Source organism: Balearica regulorum, chromosome 21, assembly GCF_011004875.1.
Source record: "Balearica regulorum gibbericeps isolate bBalReg1 chromosome 21, bBalReg1.pri, whole genome shotgun sequence".
Classification (NCBI taxonomy): domain Eukaryota; kingdom Metazoa; phylum Chordata; class Aves; order Gruiformes; family Gruidae; genus Balearica; species Balearica regulorum.
The window spans coordinates 449,306-471,850 of NC_046204.1; the positions used below are offsets into that span (position 1 = coordinate 449,306).

General features: G+C 49.2%; 1 protein-coding gene across 8 annotated transcripts in view; it reads right to left on the minus strand.

Moving 5' to 3' along the window:
• CAMTA1 (calmodulin binding transcription activator 1) overlaps positions 1 to 22,545 on the minus strand; it is a 298,061-nt gene that overhangs the window by 218,961 nt on the left and 56,555 nt on the right. For all 8 annotated transcript variants that reach the window (XR_012838575.1, XM_075773313.1, XM_075773314.1 and 5 more), the window contains one exon: positions 6,278 to 6,345. Coding sequence is in view for 7 of the 8 variants with exons in the window: in XM_075773313.1 (XP_075629428.1) it covers positions 6,278 to 6,345 (68 nt within the window). In the remaining variant the exon portion in view is untranslated. The remainder of the gene's footprint in view (positions 1 to 6,277; positions 6,346 to 22,545) is intronic.

Consider the following 22,545-nt stretch of genomic DNA (forward strand, 5'->3'; position numbering starts at 1 on the left):
GAAATCCTCCTCCCACTTCCAGATTTCTATCACACGCCTGCTAACGCACCGATCCGCAACTTAAATCATGCTGTATTTGCCACAAACATTACACCATATCCACCCTCCAGACACAACGCGCCCCTTTCCACCGGACCTTGGGTGTCAAGGACAGGAGAGCGGGGAGAGCCACGACGCCTGGCTCCAGCCCAGCGCTCCGACTTCAGGGCCAGGCTTCCTGGAGGGAAAAAACTTTGTCAAGAGATAATCCCAGTAAAGAGTTTCTTTTTCATCAGCTGGTATTTGCAGGCCATTAAGATGCAACAAGCAGTCTCAGGCACTCTTCTGCACGTTGTTGTTGATGCGGAGAATGTATTGGGAAAAATGAGAGAATATCATTAAAGGTTAATTATGAGCAACTTAAAGGTTATTTTTGCATATCTCACCTCCTGGACAAAAGATGCCTCTTCATTACCATACCAGAATATAAATTAAGTTGCAAAGCCTTTAAAATGCGACAAAGACTTTAATTTTCCTGCTGTTTAAAATGGTATGAACAAATACCAGTTTTCCTAGCCCTTCTGCAGCCTTTACACATTACACAGAAAAGGGCATCTCCTGAGCCGCCCGCAACGGCAATGAAACCCTCCATCCTTCTCGGGACCCTCCTTCTGACAGCATAAGATGCATGAAAGTATTGGATGGTCTGGCGGGTCTGGTTCCGGCCATCAGAGCCCCCACCCAAAATCTCTCCTTGCACATTTTTACCTTTCATCTGCTCTAACCAGGACGAAGGCAGCTCCTCTCTTATCTGGCTCGCAGCCCGTTAAACTCCGTTCACACGGTCGACACGGGGGGGACTCGCTCGTACCGAGGTGCCTCTGAAACCCTGAGCATCCTCCTGCCCCGCAACGGTTGATCTAGAAACAGTCAGAGCCCGCCCAAATTTTGACTGTCGCTTTATCCAAAAATGAACGCCATGTGTTTTCCTTGGCCGTATCTGTCAAGTCGGAGCCCAGTGACCACGCGTGGTGGCTGTGGAGAGATCAGCAGGCTGGCGGAGCCAACCGGCAGCGTGCGTGCCAGGCGAATCCCATCCGTGATGGAAACACGGACACCTCGCCTCGGTTGTCCGAGTCGGCTGGTCGGTGCCGCGTTCCACAGTGACGCAGCTCTCCTGGGCTGCTGGTTAAACACGAAGGGAAAGCAGCAATCCCGGCGCACCAGCTTCTGCCTGCTGCCCAGGCTGGGTGGCTCGTGGGAAGGGTTTGCAGGAAATACTTGGAGACCGTCAACTGCTCTGGGCCAGGGCGTCCTGATGGCTCCCAGATTCCACGGCTCTGTCACGTTAAAACAAACGGGGTGAGCTGTTTAAAGGAATTCATTACTGGCGTCGCAACACCCCTGGACCAGAGGGGCTAAAAATCTGCATGAATCAATGCCTCTTAAACCATCTCTGCACTGTTTATCCTCTTCAGGGAAAGAAAAAAAATAAAAAGCGTAGGAAATACTGAGAGCAGTGAGAAGAAAGCGCTGAGAGTCATGAAATCTTTACAGTGTAAAGAGAGATGTGCCACATTTAGCAGGGATTATGTCGAGCAGCATCCCAAGCCAGAAGGAGCTGACAGCACACACATTGCCTTTGATGAAGGAAAAATAGGTCAGATGCGACCCCACGCGTGTAAACGGAGTTTCCAGCAGCACGAGGAGAAACCCCAAAATTTCAGCCCTGCGCTCGGTGAGGTTGACGGGTCCTGGATACTGCGGAGGGTACGAGCTACGCGAGAAAGCCAGGACCTTTAAAACGTGCCTTGCAAGTCTGAACGAGGTCCCAGGAGTATTTTTCTTTGCAACAAGCAGAAGGGGAGAGAGACAGAACTTTTGCTGTCGATCGCAAGTTCGGGGTGGTCGCCTTCGCAGGACCTCCAGCTCACACGAGCTTCTCCTCAACACGGAGCCTCCAGCTCGGTTCACGAGCGCAGGACATCCTGGCAGCAGCACCCACCCGACACGGCTCCCGCACAGAGCGCATCGCGGCGCCGCCTCGCCAGGTAATAATGCCCTAATGCAGTAAATTAATTTCAAAGCACAATTGTTTTCAATCTTCATTGAAACCCAACCTTAGCTAATCTCACTTTAATGACACAGGAAATGGAAATTCCCTTAATAAATTAAGTTATGAATATTTATTACCCTGTTTTTTTACCTGAAAATTGAATAATTCAATTAATTTTACTATTAATTATTTAATACAAAAATTAATATACTGCAAGATCCTAACTTATCTTCAAGAAGCCCCCGATAAAGATATCCAAGCTAAAACACGTTCCTTAAGCTTGACTGACGGACAGGTAAGGAACGGGCCATGCTCCTTGGGTGGCGGGACGGCGCGTTGCCGGGGCAGGACTCATCCTGCCTCCCTCCGCGGAGCAGGGTCGATCCTCCCCAGCGATGCCCCTGCCTCAGGGGGGCTGGTGGATGCTGACCCCATCCCTGCCCAGCCCCGGCTCCAGCCCCTCTCGTGCCCCCCGGCACGGAGCATGGCTCACGGCACACGGCGATGCTCTCCAGGGGAGACAGGCGCGTTTCTTCTCGCTTTTACATCCCCCCAGGCGGTTTCGCCGAAACAGCCATTGTATTAGGTTTTCCCACCGTGCTCCCTTGAAATCTCATTGTGGACTCATACCCTCTGCTCCAGCCTAGGCACCAGCCCACATTTAACATAACAAATTGAATTTCTCAGGAAATTTCAAAACTCTGGGGCCAGCAAAAATCGCTAAAAAAGTAACAGAGGAAAACAACAATTGTTGAGAGAGCATTTTCAATCGGGAAGTGATTTCTAACCAGCCTAATGTTGTCTGCATCCCCTGCTTCAGCCACCAGCATCAGCAGAAGTTGAGGAGAACAAACAGTAGAATAGTCCTTTCCAAGACGCGATGACTATGATGAAAGAAAGTCGGGTTACTTATTTTTCTGCCTTTCGTTACCTTGGCACATCCTTAGGACTTGAGCCGGGTCCAACCGCCCCAACGTCGGGGCTCACCCTGCGAAGCCCACGCTGGCCCCCGAGCGAAGGCAGAACTCTGACGGGCGGGATGAGCCCTTCCCATTCCCCGCAGACCCGCAAACGGAGCTCAGCCGTCTTTGCTTGCTGTTGCTGCAAGAACCGAGTCCCAACAACTCTGTGATTTATTAGGTCGGGATTTATCAGTGGGAAACGCTGCCCAGCCTACTGTCCCTGCCTGTTAGACCAAAGCGATGCTTGTTTTCTTGAAGGCAGGAGAGGGGAATTAAAATGCTAAATATAACTCAGTAGGTAGGAGAAGTAAAACTGAATTATCCAAATTGATACTGACGGCATATGTAAATCGCTATTGATTTGTAGGAGCAGGCTGCCGCCCAACTTGCAGAAATATTAATCGCTGCCAAGTCCCACTGCCTAAAACGAGCATTTGGGCTCTTTCCGGGCTGAAAAACCCACATCTGGGAATTTCCCCAGCCACTTTGCATTCTAGTACAAGCAACAGCTTATCACAGCATCAGGTTCCTGAAACACTTCCCGAGAAACGTTTATCTTCTGGGCTTTGTGAGGAATAAACCAAGAGCTTGGTACTTGCTGCACGCCTGCCCCAAACGCCCGCACGTTTTGCTGTACGTGCGGCAGCAATGTAAATGCAGCGCAGTGAGGGGCAGGGAGCCGTTGATGCCGGGTATCGGGGAGACGACAACCATCTGCTGAAAGGAGAAATATGGCTTTGTCCTCAATAACCGATAACTGAATGCCTGGTCCTGCATTAAACTGGTTTTTCAGGGCACGAGATCTCCCCGCGTTTGGGCGTTGTGCATCAACACATCCGAATTGCGTTCCCAGCTGGAAAACCGACCTTGCAGCTTCTGGGCACGGCCAAGTCTTTTCGGTTGCCTGAACCTGACTTGTGAAACACAGGTGAAGCTACGTTGGGCTGCTCGAGCGTATTTTCAATACACTCTAAAAATTATAATTACAGAAGGCACTTGGAAACAGATAAGCAAAGTATCTTCATCTAGCAGAACGATTTTGGACGAAGAAAGTCGGCTTTGTCATTGAGGTTCCAATGTAAATAACAATTAAGTTCTACTTGATATACAAATGTCAAGTAATTTATTTTTTTTTGTCGGCACAATTTGCATTTAAACTTGGAAATGTCAGAGGCTTCAGCCTTGCTGCGTTAGCAGAAAGCTTCCCCAGTTCACCCTGCTGACTGGAACACCCATTGCGGATTATCTGGCACATTATCAACTAACCAAACACCATCTCAAGGAAACGTCAAGGTCGACGCCTTGCGAGGTGTACTTGTTAATTTATGTTGATAAACTGGAGAGCTCAAAAGACTGTTGTAATAATATTCCCATGTCTTTATATCAGCGTATTTTATCAACTAGAGTCACTCAACAAGAAGTTTCATTAAAAAAAGGCAATCGTAGAGACCTTGAAAAGATTTCTCACAGCTCCTCTAATGCCACCACAACGGTATCATAAGAGGGTTCCTCCTCCATCTGTGACCAAAGCAGCATCGCAAACACGGGAACTTCTTCATGAGGAAGAGATGAAGGCGTCCAGAAGCAGCAGGCATGGCTGGAAAGGAACCCTTCCTCTTTTGCCACCTTCTGCCTTAGCTCAGTACCTAATTGGTTTTCAAGCCCGCTGCTGGGCAGGTCACACCATGTCGAGACGGCTCAGCAGCGGCTCCTCGCAGGAAGCTGGACTGGACAGCGGTGAAACCCCACCGCCGATACCCACTATCGGCCAACGGCTCCGACAACCGCCAGCTCCTGACCTGCATCGTCCCACCGCTCTCAGAGTCCACGGCAGCGACCTGCCCAGCAGCCGTTCCTCAAATCGCACTATACATCACCTGATTAAGAAACTCCATAAGTGTCAGCGGTGCAATTCGTTTTTATTCATTTTCTGAGATTAAATTAGTGGCACCCACAGCAGCAAACAAAGAACAGGGAGTGTTCTGGTTCAGCGCCGGATCGATGTCATTAATTCTGTAATACCAAGAGCCCTGATTGTATGAACTCAGCATTTAACTCTTCCAATTAATTTGTGTATTAACAAAAAAAAAAAAAGGAAAACTAACTCAACTGAACTCAACAATTTCAGAAGGTCCTTGAACAGCCATTGCAACTTTCCTTCTCCTGGCACGTTATTTCTTCCAAGCATAAACGTGCAGGAGGAAGGTACTCTAACATTCATCAGAAAATTATTGTCATGCATCACCTTTAGCAAACCAAACTCTTCAAATCATAAGACACCGCTACAAAGACATTTATAATCTCATCTCTGTCATAACACCACATATACCCAGACTAGTTCATGTTTTCCAACCACTTCATAGGCTTATCTGGCAAAGGTTCGGCAAGAAATTAGTTTGCATTCATTTTGAAACTGGGATTGACAGGTCAGAAAAAAGCCTTCTCTAATATTATTGTATTACCTGCTGTCCTGCAGCCAAGAAGGGGAGTGACACAAAGCATTTGCATGCTCACTGAGGTGAGCCCCTTGGCTGCCATCGGCAGGAAAGGTCCCTCCAAGGGCCCCTCAATAGGAAACCACAGATTAGAAAGAAAGAAAGAAAGCCCGCAACAGTAGAAAGCAAGAGTCAGTTTTTATGTCAGGGAGACATAGGGAAACTCTGCGAGCCTGAACACAACTGAAACGGCAGGAAAACATCCGCAGCCCAAACTTGACGTGTCGGCTCCCAGGGGAGCGGAGGAGTTAAACATTTATGGCACTGCGAGGAAGACATGCCATTTACTGAATAATAAACTGCAAACATGCCTGTTAATGCGGCTTTTTTGGGATCTCCTCGCCATCGAACACTTAACCCCGGCAAGAAAAACACCAAAATGCAAACAATCCCTGCGCCTGCATTTAATGGGGCAGAGCACCGGAGAGGGCTTGGCAAGCTTTTATTTATTTTGAATTGGAGGCTGCGGGGAGCGGCGTCAAGATAGAGAGCCCAGAACCTCGCTCAAAGGCTTTCAAATCTATTTACATGAAGGGATACAATCAAATCCTGAACAATCGGGTTAAAACTTTAACCTGTCAAGACTGCAGCTGTTCCATTTTTAATCAATCTGATTTCATTCAATAAAACGCTCATTAAGTCAATTAATGAGAGTTTGGTGTCACAAGCCATCAAGCATGACTGGGAGTTTTCACTCTGTGGCCAAGGCATCGATGAGCGAGTCAAGTCATCAGCGAGAACGAGTCAACGTGCGTTTTCACAGGCTGAAGCACGAGCAACGTTACCTTGTTTTAGGGGAAGTTGTTAGCCATTCTTCATGCTTTTCAAACGTTATTAAATAAGCTGCAATTTCCTGAAAGAGAAACGCAGAAAGAAAAAAAAGTTATTTGCATGGCTGTGTTGGAAAGTTTTATAACAGAGAAGATTTCTAACAGAGACAAGGAGCCGCCAGCCCCGGGTTAGGTCTGCAGCTTAAATCAGGCCTTGCCTGAAATAGCGTGATCGCTCAACGGTCATGTTCACACCACCAAAGCCAGACTTAAATAACGTAACGAAGAAATGCAAATGAGGAACGGCATTAACATTTTCCAGCACAGACAATTTGCTGGTAACTTCGGTGACCGCAGCATCACTGAGAGCCTGGTGTTACGTCAGGAGGCAAAGGGGAGGGCAGCGGCAACACGGACGTGGGAAGCTCAATTAAATATTTATAAATAGAACAGCATCACTGCAGAGAGAATTATTGAATTATTAATCGTTGCCATAAAAAGCCAGCGGGTGACATTAACATAAGTCATCGTTCCCTCTTGCAGGAATGATACGGGCGATTACTTCCAGATCAGAACCGATTTGTTCGCAGGAAATTATCGGTGCCGGCGAGATAATTCACGACGGTGCTCGTACACACGCCTGACGAACATGGGATGGCCGCCCATCAATTCCCTTGGTACAGACACGGAGCGGCTACGGGGCGGCCACGCCGCAGACAGGCTGAGCATCCTCGGCAGCCCCGGAAGGGACCGGGCCGATCCGCACCAGAGGAGATGCGGGACCGGTGACCGTCCCCAGCCACGACGGCTGCTGTCACCACACCAGCAACGTCCCGACGCCTAGAGATGGCCAAGGACCCCTGCGGCTGCAGTCTGCAGGCCGCTGGAAACAAACCTTTTTCCCCACCCATGAAGAAATACTCAGAAATATGTAGGTTTTGGATGGTTCTCTTCCAAAAATTGCCTCCCGGCCGGGTCCAGAGTCTCCCTTCCGAGAGAGACCTGCAACAGCAAAAGCTAAGCAGAAAGGTCGGAGAAGCTGCCTTGACTGCTCAGTGGCCTCTGATCAGAGCAGAGCTGCTGCAGCATCTGCAGGCTGCGCCACCACCAAGGTCCCGCACACACCAGAAACGGGCCTTTCGACCAGGAGACCATTTTTTCTCTTTTCTTTTTTTCAAAAGATAGTTCTATATAAGGGTTGTATCTGTATAGTACCAAAGCTAAAAAAATCCACAATGCTCTCCCACCAGCTGGCCCAAGCATCTGCTAGAGCCACAAAATGCAATTATATTACTCCCAAACGAGACATAAAAATATCTTGTTTCCAATACTCTTAGTTTTAAGACTCATACTTAATGTCCTCCGGGTATTGCAGCGGTGCCAGATCTCCGTGTTATGTACTTTATTAGAGTTGTGTGAATGTCATATTAATGACTCCTAACCAACATGTTTACACTGCAAATAAATTCTCCCAGAATCCACCGCTGCACCCCTCGTTTCCCAAGCCCAACTCCGCATCTTTAAACGATCACCGTTAGCGGCAGACGAGGGGAGCAGTGCTGCTTCTACGTAAGCAGGAGGAGCAGCAGTGACACGGGGCTCCGAAAACACATCTTTTTCATTTCTGGCTAATTGCCGTGTAAAATTCAACATCAAAACAGCCCCGCGCCAGGCGCTGGCACAGCATCTACGCTCTCGACCTTCCCAGAGAACATGCCAAACCCTGCGCTTTTTCACGAGCCGCAGATGAATTGGAGGCAAGTGCTAAAATTCGGACACGGCGCGGCCAGAAAGGTCTGGCCCCAGGAGTCCGTCGGGCTCCAAAGAGCCATCGCCCACCGCTCCCCGCAAGAGCCACCGATGCGGCATTAACTCACAGCTTTGACACAGGGTGTGAGTTGTAGGAGCCAATCGCTGATTTCATGTGTATAAATATATATATATTGAAAACCCATAAAATACTCTGTGACTAAAATTCTTTAAAAAATACGAAACGCAATCTCTGCTTTTTTTTTTTTAAAGCCAGTACAGTATTTCCACCAAATGTGCTGTAGTCTGCGGAACTTTATTCCCGACCCATCCCATGTTACGTCCTCGGCTTGCGACGTTACCAATCTGCGTCACCTCGCACCTTACACCCAGACGAGCTTTGGGCATAGGCAGGAACGAGCACCAGCGGATGCCGAGGCGGGAGCTCTCTGCACATCCAAATGCCCTGCACGCTCGTGGCGGATGGGCTGCACGAGCAGGCACTTACAGAAGCAAATCCCTTCAACACAGAGATGGATCCGGCTGATTCACCCTCAAAATCCTGCAAAAACAGGCAGGTTGGGGGGGGGGGGGTCAGATTAGCACAGGATTTTGCCTATTCCTACTCAAAATCAATTTGCCGTAAGGAGAACAAAGCAATATATGAGTTTCATGGCTGAATAAAACATCCTGCTGCAGCGCAGAAAACCAAAGTATTTCAGGTGAACGAACGTCACTCTTGCCCCAGGCTCATTTATTTTATTCCTTCCAGCCAGCCTATACCCCGCATGCTCGAAACCGTCACCCCATCACTGCCGCTGGCGGGAGGAGTTGCGGCAATGGGACGTTCCAGTTTGGAGGCAGAACGCTGGTTTCCACGCCACCGGCCCAGGCCAGCTCAGCAAATTTGGGCAAACCAAAGAATAAGCTGCAGATCGGTGCTGCGGGCACATCGGTGACCCATCAAAACACACACGCGTGTTACCGAGATGTCCGGGGAGCTCCTACCCCTGCTGCCGTAGTAAGGAAAGCCACGGCTCCAACCAGAGTCCAAGCTGGATCTTCAGACAACTCAAAACGTGTAATTCAATTCTTCTAACAGGATAAAAGAAGGATCCACATCAACCAGGATAGGAGCTCCCCCAGGCTTTCTGCTTAATAATATATTACAGCCTGATTTCCCTCCTCCAGAGGAAATACCTTGGATAACAAGGAAAATGCAGCGCTATAAATTAACATGTACAGCAAAGAGACAGCGAATCCTCCACGCTGCCTTCCGTGTCCTGAGTATTCAGAATAACAGGGACTGGCATGCAAATGGCGAAAAACAAAACAAACCCAACCCCCCCCAAACCTTGTGCATCATCTGCTCGCCCTGCCCGTAAGCCCAGAGCACCACATCCTTCACCGGGATGTCTCGCCATCACCAGCGAGGAGGAGCCGGCGTGCTCAGCATCGCGAGCTACCGCACCACCGGCTCCTCGATCCGGTTTGCATGGCTGCTGGCGCAGAGGGAGCCGAAACCAGGCACACAGAGCCCGAACAAGGTTGGGCATCAGGAGAGCTGAACACCATCCCGGCACGCAACCCGTGCCGCGCAGGGGAGAAACGAGCAGAAATCCCTACTCATGGTTTGACGCCTCTGTGCTGACTTTTGTCACTACAGAAGCACCAAGACTCTGGGAGAATAATCTCTCGTCTGCCACCTCGAACGGGAGCAGAACTGCGAGAAACAGACGGCTCAGGGATGCTGGCGGCGAACGCTCGCACGTGCACACACACAAAGCCAGGCAAAAAGGTGAGTTTCCAGTGAAAGGCACACCCTGGGCACTGGGGCAAACCCTGAGCTGGCGCTCCACAGCGAAACGCCGAGTTTCTAAGGGAAACAGATCGGAGAGCTGCGCGCACCAGGCACGAGAAGCAGAGGAGCTCAGCAGAGAGACGCCTCGGGTCAGCGCCCGCAGCCTGGATGGAGAAACCCGTCCAGGGGTGGGATGCACGGGACCGGGCTGGGGAAGGCTTCTCTGCTGTCAGCGGCAAACCCCCTTTAAATCCCATCCTTCACATTTTCTGCTCTCTGTAACCACACGACTTTGGGTCCATCGCCCAGAAAAGTCGCGGGAAACCGCAGAACCTGGGGCTGGCACCGCACTCCGAAGTCAGAGGCGGCAGGAACGAAAGGAGATGCTTTTCGCGGAAGAGATGACGCAGGCGGCACGCACACATGCACAAATCCACAGCGAGCAGCTCCTCCAAGCACAGCCCAAAGCAAGTGAAGGGCAAGCCCAAGCAGCTCAAGTCATAAAAAAAGCTATTTTTTTCAAATCCGTCAGTGTGGTGAGGAAAGCACCACCTGTGAGACTGAAAATACAAGGACAGGGATTCTGAGAAGTCTTGCAGCCGCAGGCAGCACAGACGGAGCCACAGCTGGGAGCGGTCAGCACCCCGACAACCCACTGTCAAAACCCACCCCGAGCAGCCCAAGTTTGGAGATTTTCCTCCCAAACACCGTGTCCCACACAGCCTCTTGCAATAAATTAATCCCTACAGAGTTTTTGCTGTACACAGACTGGAAAAAAAAATAAATCTGCAAGGCCCAGAAAGTGGTCAGACGAACGCTGATGATTTATCAACAGTTTGAAGAGATGCTTTTTGAAAGCGTGCACCTATCTGTGCTGTGGGCACGGGCAGGGCTGCTAACAAAGAGCCGGTCGGTACTCATCACCGCTCGGGGCATGTGCCCCTCCATCACACCAACACCACTCTTCCTTTAAAAAAAAGCGGGGGAAGAAATAAATTTATCACTAGAAGACACAAAGTCATTAAATAATTAAAAACAAAACTACAGGCACAATAAAAACCCTCTGATAAAAAAAAAAAAAACCCTGCATTTTAATGTGCGTTAATTCCCCTAATGATTCACTCTGTGTGTCTTCCAGGGTCAAATCAATGTCTTCACCAAAAAAATTCAATTACATCCCATTCATCGTATCTTTGGAGCGAGGCTATTGTTTGCTTTTGTCTCCTATCAAACCCTTTCTGGGCTGTTTCTTGCCCGAGATTACAAACAAAAGGCAGCGTGGCACCAGCAAGGTCAGACGAGACAGAGCCAGGCTTTGAAACCCCAGTTCTCTGTCCTCGGCTTTGCTGCTTAATTACAATCCGAGCAAAGGCAATAAAAGGACGCGTGCCACGAACGCCCAGCTCATCGCCGCTGGCAAGTCCCTCGGAGGCACCAGTCGGGATGAACGGCACCAGGTGGACCCCAAGGCCACCCAAGAGCATCTCTGCGGGCAAGGGTCCCACGCACTGAGGCCAGCAGCCCCTCGGCCGGGACATCCCGCCCGGCCCCGCATCCCTTCTAAGCCCAGCTTTGGAAACGACGCCAGCAAGCGAGCCGAGCGAGCGCCGCTGAGAAAGGTCGAAACTCTGAGAGTCGCACAGACCCTGTGCCCGAGCGTGCCTGCCGACTTCACGGCAACGCTCAGAGCGCGGCTCTCTACCCAAGCGAGAGCCCGCAGGACTAAGCCCTACGTTCGTCGCTTATAAGACACTGCTGAGGAAACCAGGCTTAATTTGATCAGCTAATGGAAGCATCGTGTAAAGCAATTAGATGATTTAACATTAAAATCACACAAGTTATGTGCTATCCTAAACTTGGTCATATAATTCAGTGGTTTAATTTATACTTTGTTGTTCGGGCTGAAAGCATTTTATATAAATGAAGATTTATTTTTATTTTGCATTCCCCCATTTGTTAAGATTATTAGTTCGGATGCATCCAAGAGCCGACAGCTGTAAAGCCAAGTAAACGGCGTTAGAGGGACGCACGCGGCCTGCAGCGTCCCCAGAGCCTGCCGCCGGGGCCTTTCCCATCGCTCTTCCCCCAGCTTCGCCCCAACAGCCCTGGGCTGCAGCTGCACGCTAAGCCTCGCGTGAGCCGAGCAGAGGAACAGAGTCGCAGGCGTGATCAGCGCTGGGTGCTGTGCCGGGGGCCCCGGCCGAGGAGCGACGGGCAGGAGAGCCAGCATCGCGCTTCCCACCCACCGCTACATGACTGCAGCTTCCCGACCGCTTCAACATTTAACGACGGCACATAACCACCCGGAGCTGCAGCAGCGCGGGTGACCTGACGTCACCCCCCCCGCGTCCCAGCTGCCGTGGAGAGGGGACAAGCCGCAGCCCGGCAGTGCGGGACAAGGAGCGGCCAGGAGCAGCTCCTCGTTGCGTGCTGCACAGCAGCTTCTGTAAAGCGTGCTCGTCCTTCTGTACGGGAGCTAGGGAGGACATCGTCACCGAGCAGGGATGGACTGACGGGCAGGGATCCAACACACACATCACTTGGAAGGAACAGAAAAGGTTACAAACAGCTCTGAAGTTCGCAAGGAATATCCCTGCCTGGCAGAAGGCAGTCTCTGGATCTGAACGAAGCCCGGAGGAGATGCTGGGAAAGGCTGCTGCACGGGACGCACGTGTTTAGGATGCAGCTGTAGCTGCGCCTCCCGACGATGCCGTTGGACGGAGCATCCTGTCCCAGAGCAGAGGCATGGGGAGAAGGGGCAGCAGACCTATTCTGTCCCAAAGTAATAAATCATTAGGTGGTTTTTTTTTAAAAAAAAGTCTGAATTTGAAGTTATTACTCTGTACGAATTATACGCATCCAAATTAATAAGCTTGAAATATATGCATGTTTTAAGAGAAAGCAGGAGAGGTTGTACACATCTCTGGATTTATACCACAGAGCTAATAAAGTTGCAATCTCTTAAGCAAGCACATTTATTCTCTTAGGAAATCTCCACGTCCTTGCTGTTATAAAGACAAATTCCAGCCCATCGCTTCCTTATCGTCCTTCCACTCTGAAATGAAAATACAAATTCCTGTTGATTATGTAGCATCTTCTCAGCTGGGATCAAGCCGTTTTCATTTTCTAGCTGTCCCTGCTCTCAAAGCCATTAATATTCTGAATACCACAAATACAAACTGATCTGAAAGCCACACAGAGCAAGGTCCCACTACCTCGTTTAGCATCACTGGAACAAAAACTGTGAGACCATTTCACTCGTCCAGCTGTTTGGCCTAAAATAGCACTACAGCATCAAAAGGGATGTGGCTCGGTGAGCTGGGGAGAAATCAGGAGGAAGAGAAAAGCAAACAAAGGTTTTGAGTAACCAGCAGAGAAACACAAGTCAGGCTGCCGTTGGGTTGACAAACACCTGCCAACAACAACAACAAAAAATTTCAACCAAAGTGGTTTCTTTCCTTTTGCAGGTAGTGGTTTTTTCTTGGTCTTGAAGTGTTACCCATCTGCAGCTTTCTACAGCCAAAATGCTGGTGTGCACGTGCTGAAGCTGAGAAGGGGAATAAACCCAAACATTACCGTGGTTTTACTGACAGCCGGTGTTACCGGTACCGGCTGGAGCGCAGCAGGATGGAGGTTTCCTAGTGTTGCATTTTGCCAAGAGAAGCCAGAGTCAGTTGTCAGGCTGGACTTGTGTGGCTTTGGCTTTCCAAAGCGTACCATGAATTTTCTTCCCAAAACCCGCCCAGCCTTAGAGCAGCAGCCGCACTTTGGCAGGACTCACTTGAATTGCCCCCAAAATGCAGTGGAGAGAAGCGGGGCGGCGCATCGTTACCTCGTTTGGTGCCTGATACAAGGTACCTCAAAGCAAGCTTTCCAGTTACTGCATCACCTCTTCCATCGCAATGGAATTAAAGACAAAAATAAATTTAAACTTCATTTTAAATGTATTTTTCTAATTGAGTAAGGGTACACCAACTAACATTCCATCTAATTAGATGGAAGCCAGGTTTTATTATCAATATCTGCAGCTAACTAATTGAATCATTTACAGTCACCACTGCGCCGAGGGGCTCCCTGCCCTGGGAGGGGGAGGCGATACGGGGGGGGCTGCCGTGCACAAAACCTCCACTACGCCTCTGTCCCCTGCATGGAAAACCCGCATCGGTCCCCGTTTCCTCAGCACCCTCGGTGGGGGAAGAGATCCGCTTTGTAACGAGGTCCTTGCCTCGTCGGGACCCAAACCAGCTCCTCAGAGCCGATGCAAATTCCTCCTCCACAAAGACAACGGTGCTGTTGGGAAACGTGGATCCCTGCATCTCTGGCGCTCCTCCCTCCGAGCATCCTCCAGCCCCGAGCGATGCTCTCGCCCTGGGTGCCCTTCTCCATCAGCCGCCTGATGGCACCTACACAAGGGTGCTCTGCTTCGCCCCGTGCCCCACCACCGCAGCTCCCCCAGCAAAGGCTGAGGTTTAAATGCCCATTTTCTGGCAGACAGAAAAATCACAAGTCGCCAGAATGCAGCAGCTTCCCGAGCCGTCACCGCTGGGGGTCCCAGCTAGTCACCCGGGGAAGAAAAGGCTTTTCTTTATTCCTGGAGCAATAAGCCAAACCCTGCTCCGGAAGGGTCTTAAAGGAGATTTATTTTGCAGAAGCCGTTTTAGAGCCTCTGCGTAGGAGAGAGCGATAAATATTCCGGCTTTCCCCAGTCTCCGCTGCTGCTGCTTGTCCCCCTGGGAAGCGGCACAGCAACAGGAGAGGGGAGAGGGAGAGAGGAAGCGTAAAGGGGGGAACAGAAGATTCATTACCGAAACCTGGGACCAGCGAACGCGGCCCGTGACGTTCACCTGCGAGGACGGAGGGGCAGAGCTCACCCCTGTTAACACAGTGCATGCTCGCACACAGCAGAGGCACTTTGTTTAATGAAGATATCATTCAATAGCTTGTGCCAGACCACTTGGTCTAGTACCCTAATGGATGAAAAAAAGCCACAACTTGGGGGGCACAACGTGTTTCTTGCTTTTCCTTACTTCGCCAGAGCGCGGAAGACAACCCGCAGCCCTGGCTGCTGCCAGCTCCTCCACCCAGCCTTGCCCGGCAGAAAACACCTCTGCAGAGTTTAAATCTTGCAGAAGAGGCGCGATGGCAGCCCTGGGACCGCTAATTGGCACCGCAGGAGAATAAAGCCACGGAATGGAAAGTGCGTTTGGTTGGGGAGATGTACATCTCGTTTCTCTGCGTTGTGCAACGGCGACAAGCGGCTGGATTGCAGGCGGTGGGATGTTTTCATTAATAACCGCGTCTCGCTAACCATCTGCTAAAGGTCCACGCTATTAATTTAACGGAAAAAAATGGAATAGATTACTCTTACAGTTTTCAATTAAAGTACATGATGTCTTCAAACTGCAGCCTTAATTAGACATTACAGGATGACATTTAGGGATCCTGAGCTCCGATAGCTGATCAAGTCATCTGACGGTGACGGCGTTCCACAAGAACGCCAGGGCAGCAGCACCCAGGGCGCTGCCCCAGGGGTGTCCCTCGAGCTTTAACTCTGGAGCAGAAGGTTTAACTCCTCCGTTAAAGAAGGGTGAAACCAACGGCAGCCTCAGCACAACAAAAAAAAACCCAGCTTCAAACAGGCCTGGACACATTTCTGCAGAAAACTTAGAGAGAGAGACAGGGGTGCACCAGGAAAAAAACCAAACAGGGTCAGGTGTGCGGCCAGCGTCGCCCAAACCCGAGGCACAACAGGTCTTACACCTACGCCTAAACGCTGCCAGGGAAACTTCACGGAAATGGAGAACTGGATCTCTGCAGAGAAAGGTGCCCCATAGCATCCTCGCTTAACAACCGCTTTCCTGCATCCCAGCAAATTCAGACGCTCTCCGCTGATAATTAATAATTAATGATTGTTTTACACAATGCCATTTAGACCGCATTCATAGATCTTTTTCCAGCACACATAAGACTTCAGCCCACTCTGCTACACTTTTCATTAAAATTTTAATTTGAGAAGTTGCTGGAGATTGTTTATTACTAGAAGAAACACGCCAGTTGAGCCGTACAGATTTGTAAGGTCCAGCTCAGTTAAACCAAGGCATTTCTTCCAGGTCAGCATGACCAAAGCTCAAAGCGGCGAGCCCTTCTCACTCTTAAATGTCCATAAAGCAGCAAGTGGACAACTTAGGTGCTTTATTTTCAAAGCTAAACCTGGCGTGAAGAAAATGGATTAAGACAAGAAATTATTTTCTCTGAAACACATAGAAAGGAAAAGAACAAAACCCAATCAAGCGAATAAGCGGCGGTTAATAGACACCAGAGTTAAACGAGATCTGCTCCGCAATTTCACCTGCCAGATTCACATGGAAAACGGCAAACTTGAATAAGTAGTGGGTTTTTCTAACAGCAAGACCCTCATCCTGCACAAACGCACTCGGCAATGGTCATCCTGAACCACCCGGCTCAGAAGTACCGTTAATCGCAAGTATTAGCAAAGCGAGACCTTGAATCAGCCAGTGCCTAATGGGATTAGGATAGATTTTATCTTCCATTTAAGTCCCAAACTGAAGGATCGTCAGTAAAAGAGAGCGATATTAAATAATGCCCAATCTGTAGTTACTGGAAAATACCCACAGGTCATTACATGATTATTTTATTATTGTTATTCTTTCTTTTAAATGACCTTGGACTAAACTCTGATTTAAAGAAACACGTGAACTGCCGCCTTGCTGTCGCTGTTAGCTTTAGGACCGCAAATGGGACTTCTCTTCCATAGCCTGAAAGAGTCAAATATGCAGCGAGCTAAAAAGAGAAAATTCAGTGAGATACCTACGTACCTACGATGCGTTCATTACAGCGTAGTAGTAAAAACCTCAATTATTTTACATAAGTTGAAGAGCGATGCGGTTTGAGGATGCTGAAGAGCGTCCCTGTGCTGCAGAGCAGGCACGCACCCTGGAGAGATGCTGCCACCCTGCTTTTGACCCCCGCAGAAGCAAAGAGGAACATTTAATTTTCTGCAGCTCTCCTCCATCACCCGGGAAGCTCCAGCGGGGCTTCGGTGCATCATGGTGGGACAGACCAGATCATCTTCTGCCTTTGTGGGCAATGCAAGATTTTCAGCCCTGCTGAATGCAGTATCAAAGGGCACTTTTCACCTAAAAACTTTAGCAAAAGACAGATTTGGGAGAGAAAAGGCCCCAAATGATTCTACCATTGAACCATTTTGTGTTTATGCTGGTGGTCTCCTGCCGAGCCCGGCCAAACCATCGCACACGAGGGAGCAACACCAGGGAGCTCTATATAAACCACACCACCGTAACGGTGTAGGTGGGGGGTTTTTATCCCTTCACCTCTCTAATTCTTCCCCAGCTAAGGCATGTGGGCTGTATTATTAAACATCTTCCAGACAGTACTTCCTATTTTTAGTGTCTTCTTCAATTGAGGAAGACAAATTGAGAATATTTAGCTCTTTTGGCTTTTCTCAATAAAACAGCGAAGTTAATTTCAGCTGGAAGAACAGTGGCTGAACTAGTACTTCAGGCAGTATCTGTGTTATTAACCTTTTTTTCCTGCTTTACTGAGGTTTAAGTAGCACATCATCAGCAAACGCACTAAGTTTAACTTTTTATTTTCTAAGCAAATCAGTAGAGTTCAAACCCACTGCATTTCCATTTTTTTAAGGGAAAGCAGCAGCTTGTCGCAGGCGAGGAAGCGCCCAAAGCTGAGAACCCCCATTGAGGGAGCAATCCCACGGACGACACCGGAGGAGATCCATGGAGAGGAAAACCCGGAGCTACTCCCGTCGCCTCCTGCCAACCAGGCACGCTCTCCTGTGAAAGGCAATTCCATATCTCCAGTCAAGACTGGCCGAGCCCAACGTCTCCAGCCCTGGTGAACAAGGGGGCTGAAGGATGCTGGTGGATTTTAAGGTGTAAGAATCTGGACTGCTGGTCTCAGGAACACATTTTGGAGGAAAATGTGGGGGCTTGTTTGTCTGCAACCTGCTGCTACGATCATTTGGCTGGGAGCCTACAGAGATGTCCTCCTTTTGGGTCTCAAAGAGTGAACCACAGACATGAAACGAATAGCACTAGTCGGAGCAGGACACTCTGCTTGGTACTCGCCATTATTCTTTCCCAACTTGCCAAACACACAGTCTTACATCGCAGGCAGCGGTGCCTGGCTATGAGGATGCTGCGAGGATGCTGTGCATGCAGATCCCACTCGTAGCCCGCCTGGGCAGCAGATCTCCAGCCGGCCCCAGCTCTCGTTCCGAGTTGAGAGCAGAAACCCACCGCACGTCCCCGAGGATTAGGAACACGTCGGCATCGCTGCGGTCTGCTCCCTCCAAGGCGCCCTTTGCTTCCAGCCCCCCCGCTCTGGCCACGAGCATCACCCTCCAGCCCGCCTCGTCCTTCCTCCCTCCCACTACGCAGCTGAGACACAAAGTCCTGCTCTTCGCAAGGAGGCAGCCACGCCGAAACGCCAGGTGAGGTGAAAATATCGGCGCTTTCTCAATTTGCCTCTTCCTGCAAGGAGACCGACTGCAGCAAACCCTTCCACCAAAGAATCATGCAAGGTTCATTAAAAGGAAAATAGCCACGATAATTGTCCCTTTCTGCGTATTCCTCACTCCAATATTCTCTAACATAATAATGTTCCACATTCCTGCAGAACTGTCTTTTCAGCATGTTTTTGCATTATGCCTAATTTTGTAAGAGTTTTTCAGTCCCACATAACGACACAGTTCAATGCAGAATCAGATATAAATCTAGCTTAAGAGACTCTCAACGGGAATTCATTTAAAACTGTAAATGTTAACAGATTCTGTCTCTGATTTACAGCGTTTTCTTATTTCAAACCTGGAATTAAAATCCATCTTAAGAGATACATATTAAATCATGATAAAAGCTGTGTTCGAATGACAATGCTGGTCAGACCAGGAGCCATGAGCACGGAAACAGCAGAAACCGGTACTTTTACTGTCTTGGCCAAAACGGCGTTGGTCTGCGATGAACTCAGTCCCCCATATCCTAATCAGCAGAAAAGGGCGTCCTGGGTGCTGCTGCTTTCGTGCTTCATCTGTCCCCTCCGGCCCTCCAAGTGCACAGATCTCTGTTCCCCTGAATATCTAGCTAAATAAAGGAGTTGTTTTACCTTAAATGATTATTTAAGTGTTTTATTCCTGTTGGATTGTTTACATGGAAGACTCTCCCAGCTCTCCAAGGTGCCCTGTAAACATCGCACAAGTGCCCCTGTGTCATTGCGCAAGAACGTTTAATCTTAAAAACATTACCAAGGCTACTCGCTGCTGTCATTCCTACAATGCTTTTTACTGTTTCGCATTTGTGAACGGATAAAACCGATCCCACCTTCAGCATCACAGCATTCGCAGCCCTGTCGCCTAGGCAGATTAAAGTTTACGAAGAGTTTGAAATGAAGCCGTGCAGTGCGCCGACACAATTCCCAAGTGTTTTACTAAGTATTCAAGATCCCAAAAGAACAGGGGCCTCCAAGAGACTAATGGCTTTTGGCAGTCCTTCCTTGAGGGGCATCCACTGCATCGCCAGATGCCAATCTCTTGCAAGAGTCCATCATAATCTTGTATGGCTCCACTAAAAAAAAAAAAAAATCTAAGTGGAAGGACCAATGTCAAATATAGGAGTAAAGAAGTAGAGGTGGCCAGAAAACACGTTATTCAAATATTAGTATAAATTAATTACTCATTACTCGCAGGCCACAGAGCGATTAGCAGAAAGTGAGATCTCCTCGCCGCGCAGCCTTCAGAAATGCGAAACGCGGCGCCCGTTTGTCCATTAAAGCCTCTTCGGGTCACCCCGATGCTCAGACCCAAAAACCCTTCACTTAACTGCAGTGAAGAGGCTCAGAAATTCTATTTCTAGGACCCAACTATCCCTCACAAATCTTCCCAGGGACAACATAATAGAGTTTAAGGTCTTCTCCTGCCATTTCTCTTCATGACACAGCTGTGCGAGCAAAAGCAAATATCAGCAGGTATTTGTTCTCTTCCCCAAACATCCGCCCAATTAATCCAAATAAACCTCAAACGAAACCTTGGATGTCAATGGGATAAGAAAAAGACCTTTCAAAATTGTTGGTATTACAACCTAAAACATTATGAAGGATCTCATTACACAACCAATTAAGAAATACATCTTTCTTTCAGCGGGCAGGACGGAGCCGCTATGGACATCCGCAGGGGTCTGCAGGGTCCCCCAGCCCTCCCCGCTGCAAAGCCACTGCAACACCAGAAGAAAAAAGAAACACCAAAACACCTTAGAAAGCCGAGGTTTGGTCCCAGGTTAAGTTAAGACCTGAGCCATTTGTGTTGTAGATCTAAGGGCTAGGCTCTCTTTCCTCATTTTAAGCATTCATGGCTCAAGTTCTTCCTCCTCCTTTTAACTGTTACTTGAGGTTTAGAAAGAAAAAGAAAAAAAAAAAAAAATATGAAAAATGAGTATTGGAACCCAGCTGCAATTTCCAATTCCCAGCCGGTGCTGCTGGGGTGGTTGGTTTAGGTGTTTGGTGGTTCTGGGGTGTTTTTTCCCAGATGTCCCCCCAGTAAACTGGTGGATTCTTTGCAGAAATGGGAACGATAGGTGAAGTTTCTGGAAGCAGCTCACGAGCACTGATTGACGGACGGGATCAGCTCCTGCGCAACGCGTTACGCTCACGGCTGCAATCAAACCGTCCTCCCTCCTGTGCGGGGCACGCAAGTGGAAATATTTCTGCTCTAGGTAGGCATCCGGCCGTGACTGTTAACCCAGGGCCATCAGTCTGGGGCATCCCGGCGATCTGACCCCCGAGAATGACCTGCTGTCCCCAGCTGCTTTTCATCCGCTGGAAACTCCCCCTCCAACCCAGAATTCTTTGATATGTTGGAACAGAAAGTAAACAACCGAAAACCAGAGCAGCATCAGGGAACCATAAATTCTTGGCAAGTTATTCTCAGGCTTCTGAGATTTTACTCATTCCTCACTTTTGAGAAAACATTTAAGGAAAAAAAAAAAAAAAGACGAGGGAAAAAAAAAACAACGAGAAGGACATTATTTGTGTGATCAAAGCTGTTTGCAATTCCGAGCAGCGCCAGGGCAGCAAATTTCCCAGGATTTCTTGCATTTCTCCTCGGAAGGGAGTCGACTGGGAGGTTGGTGTCAAACCGGCGACGATGCCCGTGTGACCCCGGGCAGGTCACGAGGGACGCGTGCCCCCGGAGCGGTCCGGCCGCCTGCGCAATCCCGGCTCACCGTCTGGCTGCCAGCAGCGGCTGGGAAATCACTGCAGGCTGTGCCGGGGCTGCCTCCTCTTTTATTGAATAGAGAGGAGACGGCTGAGAGCACTAATAATGTTTCCCAAAGGTTAAGCATCACAGGCGGTTTCATGGTCTTTACATTTTTAAGTGGTTGATTTCTGCCTTTTTTTTCTTTTTTTTTTTAAATAAAAATAATCATATATGCAAACATCTGCTCCCGGGGCGGGAGCCCTTCGGGTCCCTGTGCAGCCAGGGAAGGGAAAGAGGCTGCTGGGGCCGGTGCTGGTGTTATTTTTAGCGCAACAGCTATTTACTAGCTCCATTCCCAGAGGGAATTCAGGGAGCAAAAGGGATGCTGATGCATTTCTTACTAAATCTAGAGAAAGAGCAAGCCACCACAGACAGCGTGACTGCAGGCACCAGCTCCCGCCGGGGATGCGGCCCCAGCGAGGGGGATGCCAGCCCCGGTGGTACCCGACGCCGCAGCGGGGCTGCCCGGCAGAGACTCCCCGCGAGCCGGGCTGGATGCTCAGTTCACTGCGTTTTAACCTTCGGGCTCTCGGCGTTTGGAAAAAGCTTTTTAAAAGCAACTCTTAGACCTAATTGGCTCCAATTTGAAGCCTTGATCCCGTAATGAATGGCTCCAGAAATCAAACAAAGCATTTTCAACACAAACAAAATTGCCCGTTATGAAAGCAGAACGTTTTTAGGATAATATTGACTTTAACGCACTGTCAAGGCAAATCGACAGCAGGGATGAAAACAAGCCTCCCTCTTTTAAGGTAGTCCAAATCCAGCTGCCGAGAGGGGACCTCAGACGCTCATCCGAGTCTGTGTTTTGTGCCCACAGCGGGGAGCTCATAAGTTATTTAAAAATATATACCTTTTTTTAAAAAAGGTCTTGTTTAACAAAGAAAGGGATGTGCTTCAGAATTACTCTCTTCTGCTCTATCTTTAAGCATTTAAAGTTCTTAAGAGCCAGTCTTGTCATCAAGGAGCTCCGCGTTCCTGGCCAGATGGGGATTCCCTGCCTAACTCCTTTTATATTTAGACTTCAGCCTACATCCTTTATTGCTGAATATTTACCAGCGACCTGGAAGGCGAGTGGTGGGAAGGTAGCATGTGAATATGACAAAAGGCATTTAGAAGCCAGGATCAGACAGGTTGGAAGGCAGCCGAGAGAACTAAAGAAACTAGGCAAATGATCAACATGATAGAAGCAGCATTGGGGGAAAAAAAATTAAAACAAACAAGCAAAAGGTAAAGTAATGGGGATTGGAGGCGAAAATGCATTATTCCTACCGCCCACGAGGGTCTGGGTTAATGGCAGCACCCCCAGGAGATCTGCGAGCTCTGGGGCACGCAGCACGGCAGACACCTCAGCTCAGCGTGCCGGGGTGGGAGGGAGGGAAGAGCCAGGCTGCAAAAGGAGCGGGATAAAGAAATAAAAGATTACTG